At 38.2% G+C, this 5,882-nt stretch overlaps 1 protein-coding gene across 1 annotated transcript in view; it reads right to left on the reverse strand.

The window, feature by feature from the left end:
- LOC148064297 (voltage-dependent T-type calcium channel subunit alpha-1I-like) overlaps positions 1 to 4,276 on the reverse strand; it is a gene marked incomplete at its 3' end in the record, with an annotated part of 64,226 nt that extends 59,950 nt beyond the window's left edge. Inside the window, 2 exon segments of the mRNA XM_087809585.1 lie at positions 1,301 to 1,434; positions 4,168 to 4,276. Of these exon segments, the coding sequence (XP_087665711.1) occupies positions 1,301 to 1,434; positions 4,168 to 4,257 (224 nt within the window).
- Positions 4,277 to 5,882: the final 1,606 nt, after the last annotated feature.

Raw genomic sequence — 5,882 nt, forward strand, 5'->3', positions numbered from 1 at the left:
TGTGGTACATATACTCTCTACTGTGGTACATATACTCTCTACTGTGTTACATGTACTCTCTGCTGTGGTACATATACTCTCTGCTGTGGTACATATACGCTCTGCTGTGGTACATATACTCTCTACTGTGGTACATATACTCTCTACTGTGTTACATGTACTCTCTGCTGTGGTACATATACTCTCTGCTGTGGTACATATACTCTCTGCTGTGGTACATATACTCTCTACTGTGGTACATATACTCTCTGCTGTGGTACATATACTCTCTACTGTGGTACATATACTCTCTACTGTGGTACATATACTCTCTACTGTGGTACATATACTCTCTACTGTGGTACATATACTCTCTACTGTGGTACATATACTCTCTACTGTGGTACATATACTCTCTGCTGTGGTACATATACTCTCTGCTGTGGTACATATACTCTCTACTGTGGTACATATACTCTCTACTATGGTACATATACTCTCTACTATGGTACATATACTCTCTACTGTGGTACATATACTCTCTACTGTGGTACATATACTCTCTACTATGGTACATATACTCTCTACTGTGGTACATATACTCTCTACTATGGTACATATACTCTCTACTATGGTACATATACTCTCTACTATGGTACATATACTCTCTACTGTGGTACATATACTCTCTACTATGGTACATATACTCTCTACTATGGTACATATACTCTCTACTATGGTACATATACTCTCTACTGTGGTACATATACTCTCTACTATGGTACATATACTCTCTACTGTGGTACATATACTCTCTACTATGGTACATATACTCTCTACTATGGTACATATACTCTCTACTATGGTACATATACTCTCTACTGTGGTACATATACTCTCTACTATGGTACATATACTCTCTACTATGGTACATATACTCTCTACTATGGTACATATACTCTCTACTGTGGTACATATACTCTCTTCTATGGTACATATACTCTCTACTGTGGTACAAATACTCTCTACTGTGGTACATATACTCTCTACTATGGTACATATACTCTCTACTGTGGTACATATACTCTCTTCTATGGTACATATACTCTCTACTATGGTACATATACTCTCTACTATGGTACATATACTCTCTACTGTGGTACATATACTCTCTACTATGGTACATATACTCTCTACTGTGGTACATATACTCTCTTCTATGGTACATATACTCTCTACTATGGTACATATACTCTCTACTATGAATCAACATGAACAATAATATCCAGATATGATAGAAAAACTCTTCATTTGTTCAGACCCGGCCATGACTATGAAGAAGTCCAGTCGGTTCCAAGTGTCTCCAAGGTAGCAGCGACTGCCGAAGATTCCCAGAGCAACCATTTTCACCACCATCTCCAGAGCGAAGAAGAAGTAGATGAACGCGTCGAAGGCCTGTGAGCAGAAGAAATGTTCACTGGAAGGATGAGAATAATATCAAACTCACAGGTTACACTGACTTCAGTCATGAGTCAATGACCTGGAGGTCAGAGGTCACACCAGAAATGACTCACTGATCAATCAAAATCATTGATCAGTCAAATCATCGATCAGTCAGATCATCGATCAGTCAGATCATCGATCAGTCAGATCATCGATCAGTCAGATCATCGATCAATCAAATCATCGATCAGTCAGATCATCGATCAGTCAGATCATCGATCAATCAAATCATCGATCAGTCAAATCATCGATCAGTCAGATCATCGATCAATCAAATCATCGATCAATCAAATCATCGATCAGTCAGATCATCGATCAATCAAATCATCGATCAGTCAAATCATCGATCAATCAAATCATCGATCAGTCAAATCATCGATCAATCAAATCATCGATCAATCAAATCATCGATCAGTCAGATCATCGATCAGTCAGATCATCGATCAATCAAATCATCGATCAGTCAAATCATCGATCAATCAAATCATCGATCAGTCAAATCATCGATCAATCAAATCATCTATCAATCAAATCATCGATCAGTCAGATCATAGATCAGTCAGATCATCGATCAATCAAATCATCGATCAGTCAAATCATCGATCAGTCAAATCATCAATCAATCAAATCATCGATCAATCAAATCATCGATCAGTCAGATCATCGATCAGTCAGATCATCGATCAGTCGGATCATCGATCAATCAAATCATCGATCAGTCAAATCATCGATCAATCAAATCATCGATCAATCAAATCATCGATCAGTCAGATCATCGATCAGTCAGATCATCGATCAATCAAATCATCGATCAGTCAAATCATCGATCAATCAAATCATCGATCAGTCAAATCATCGATCAATCAAATCATCGATCAGTCAGATCATCGATCAGTCAGATCATCGATCAATCAAATCATCGATCAATCAAATCATCGATCATTCAGATCATCGATCAGTCAGATCATCGATCAATCAAATCATCGATCAGTCAGATCATCGATCAGTCAAATCATCGATCAATCAAATCATCGATCAGTCAGATCATCGATCAGTCAGATCATCGATCAGTCAGATCATCGATCAATCAAATCATCGATCAGTCAGATCATCAATCAGTCAGATCATCGATCAGTCAAATCATCGATCAGTCAGATCATCGATCAGTCAGATCATCAATCAGTCAGATCATCGATCAGTCAGATCATCGATCAATCAAATCATCGATCAGTCAGATCATCAATCAGTCAGATTATCGATCAGTCAGATCATCGATCAATCAAATCATCGATCAGTCAGATCATCAATCAGTCAAATCATCGATCAGTCAGATCATCGATCAATCAAATCATCGATCAGTCAGATCATCGATCAGTCAGATCATCGATCAGTCAGATCATCGATCAATCAAATCATCGATCAGTCAGATCATCAATCAGTCAGATCATCGATCAGTCAAATCATCGATCAGTCAAATCATCGATCAATCAAATCATCGATCAGTCAGATCATCGATCAGTCAGATCATCGATCAGTCAGATCATCGATCAATCAAATCATCGATCAGTCAGATCATCAATCAGTCAGATCATCGATCAGTCAAATCATCGATCAGTCAGATCATCGATCAGTCAGATCATCAATCAGTCAGATCATCGATCAGTCAGATCATCGATCAATCAAATCATCGATCAGTCAGATCATCAATCAGTCAGATTATCGATCAGTCAGATCATCGATCAATCAAATCATCGATCAGTCAGATCATCAATCAGTCAAATCATCGATCAGTCAAATCATCGATCAATCAAATCATCGATCAGTCAGATCATCGATCAGTCAGATCATCGATCAATCAAATCATCGATCAGTCAGATCATCAATCAGTCAGATCATCGATCAATCAAATCATCGATCAGTCAGATCATCAATCAGTCAGATCATCGATCAGTCAGATCATCGATCAATCAAATCATCGATCAGTCAGATCATCAATCAGTCAGATTATCGATCAGTCAGATCATCGATCAATCAAATCATCGATCAGTCAGATCATCAATCAGTCAAATCATCGATCAGTCAAATCATCGATCAATCAAATCATCGATCAGTCAGATCATCGATCAGTCAGATCATCGATCAGTCAGATCATCGATCAGTCAGATCATCGATCAATCAAATCATCGATCAGTCAGATCATCAATCAGTCAGATCATCGATCAGTCAAATCATCGATCAGTCAGATCATCGATCAGTCAGATCATCGATCAGTCAGATCATCGATCAATCAAATCATCGATCAGTCAGATCATCAATCAGTCAGATCATCGATCAGTCAAATCATCGATCAGTCAGATCATCGATCAGTCAGATCATCGATCAGTCAGATCATCGATCAGTCAGATCATCGATCAATCAAATCATCGATCAGTCAGATCATCAATCAGTCAGATCATCGATCAGTCAGATCATCGATCAGTCAGATCATCGATCAATCAAATCATCGATCAGTCAGATCATCAATCAGTCAGATCATCGATCAGTCAGATCATCGATCAGTCAGATCATCGATCAGTCAGATCATCGATCAGTCAGATCATCGATCAGTCAGATCATCGATCAGTCAGATCATCGATCAGTCAGATCATCGATCAGTCAGATCATCGATCAGTCAGATCATCTTACCTGCAGCACCTGGCATCGGTCCGAGGTGCAGTGGATGTTCTCACAAGGCTGGTACATCCCCAGAGTGACACAGTTGAGCAGGATGATCATGATGCTGATCCTCTCGAACCATGTGACCACAGTCAAGGAAGAATAAAAGAAGTCATGACACCAACATTCGTCTAAATGATCTTTTCTCCTCCTTCTTCACCTCCTCATGCTCCCAGATGGCTTCCTGTCTTCCTTTCCCCCCTTCCCCCTCTTCCTCTCTTTACCTGCAACTGTAACAGTTAGTTCACTTGTCTTCTTTTTCCTTTTTTGACATCCATCCTTTCATTCATCCTTTTATTCATCCATCCTTCCATTCATCCTTTTATTCATCCATCCTTTCATTCATCCTTTTCTTCATCCATCCTTCCATTCATCCATCCTTTCATTCATCCTTTTCTTCATCCATGCTTTCATTCATCCTTTTATTCATCCATCCTTTCATTCATCCTTTTCTTCATCCATCCTTTCATTCATCTTTTTATTCATCCATCCTTTTATTCATCCATCCTTTCATTCATCCTTTTATTCATCCAACCTTTCATTCATCCTTTTATTCATCCAGCCTTTCATTCATCCTTTTATTCATCCAACCTTTCATTCATCCTTTTCTTCATCCATCCTTTCATTCATCCTTTTATTCATCCATCCTTACATTCATCCTTTTCTGCATCCACCCTTCCATTCATCCATCCTTTCATTCATCCTTTTCTTCATCCATGCTTTCATTCATCCTTTTATTCATCCATCCTTTCATTCATCCTTTTCTTCATCCATCCTTTCATTCATCTTTTTATTCATCCATCCTTTCATTCTTCCTTTTCTTCATCCAAACTTTCATTCATCCTTTTATTCATTCATCCTTTTATTCATCAATCCTTTCATCCATCCTTTCATCCATCCATCCTTTTATTCATCCATCCTTTCATTCACCCTTTTTTCATTCATCCTTTCATTCATCCTTTTCTTCATCCATCCTTTCATTCATCCTTTTCTTCATCCATCCTTCCATTAATCCATCCTTTCATTCATCCTTTTCTTCATCCATCCTTTCATTCATCCTTTTGTTCATCCATCCTTACATCTATCCTTCTATTCATCCATCCTTTTAGTCATCCTTTCATCCATCCTTTCATCCATCGTTTTATTCATCCATCCTTTCATCCATCCTTTTATTCATCCATCCTTTCTTCATCCTTTCATCCATCGTTTTATTCATCCATCCTTTCATTCATCCTTTCATCCATTCTTTCATCCATCCTTTCATTCGTCCTTTCATCCATCCTTTTATTCATCCATCCTTTCATTCATCCTTTCATCCATCCTTTCATCCATCGTTTCATCCATCTTTTTATTCATCCATCCTTTCATTCATCCTTTCATCCATCCTTTCATCCATCGTTTTATTCATCCATCCTTTCATTCATCCATTCATTCATCCTTTCATTCATCCTTTCATCAATCCTTTCATCCATCGTTTTATTCATCCATCCTTTCATTCATCCTTTCATCCATCGTTTTATTCATCCATCCTTTCATTCATCCTTTCAGCCATCGTTTCATCCATCGTTTTATTCATCCATCCTTTCATCCATCCTTTCATTCATCCTTTCATTCATCCTTTCATCCATCCTTTCATCCATCCTTTCATCCATCGTTTTATTCATCCTTTCATCCATCGTTTTATT

The sequence above is a fragment of the Callionymus lyra genome, chromosome 15 (assembly GCF_982586985.1).
Source record: "Callionymus lyra chromosome 15, fCalLyr1.hap1.1, whole genome shotgun sequence".
Classification (NCBI taxonomy): domain Eukaryota; kingdom Metazoa; phylum Chordata; class Actinopteri; order Syngnathiformes; family Callionymidae; genus Callionymus; species Callionymus lyra.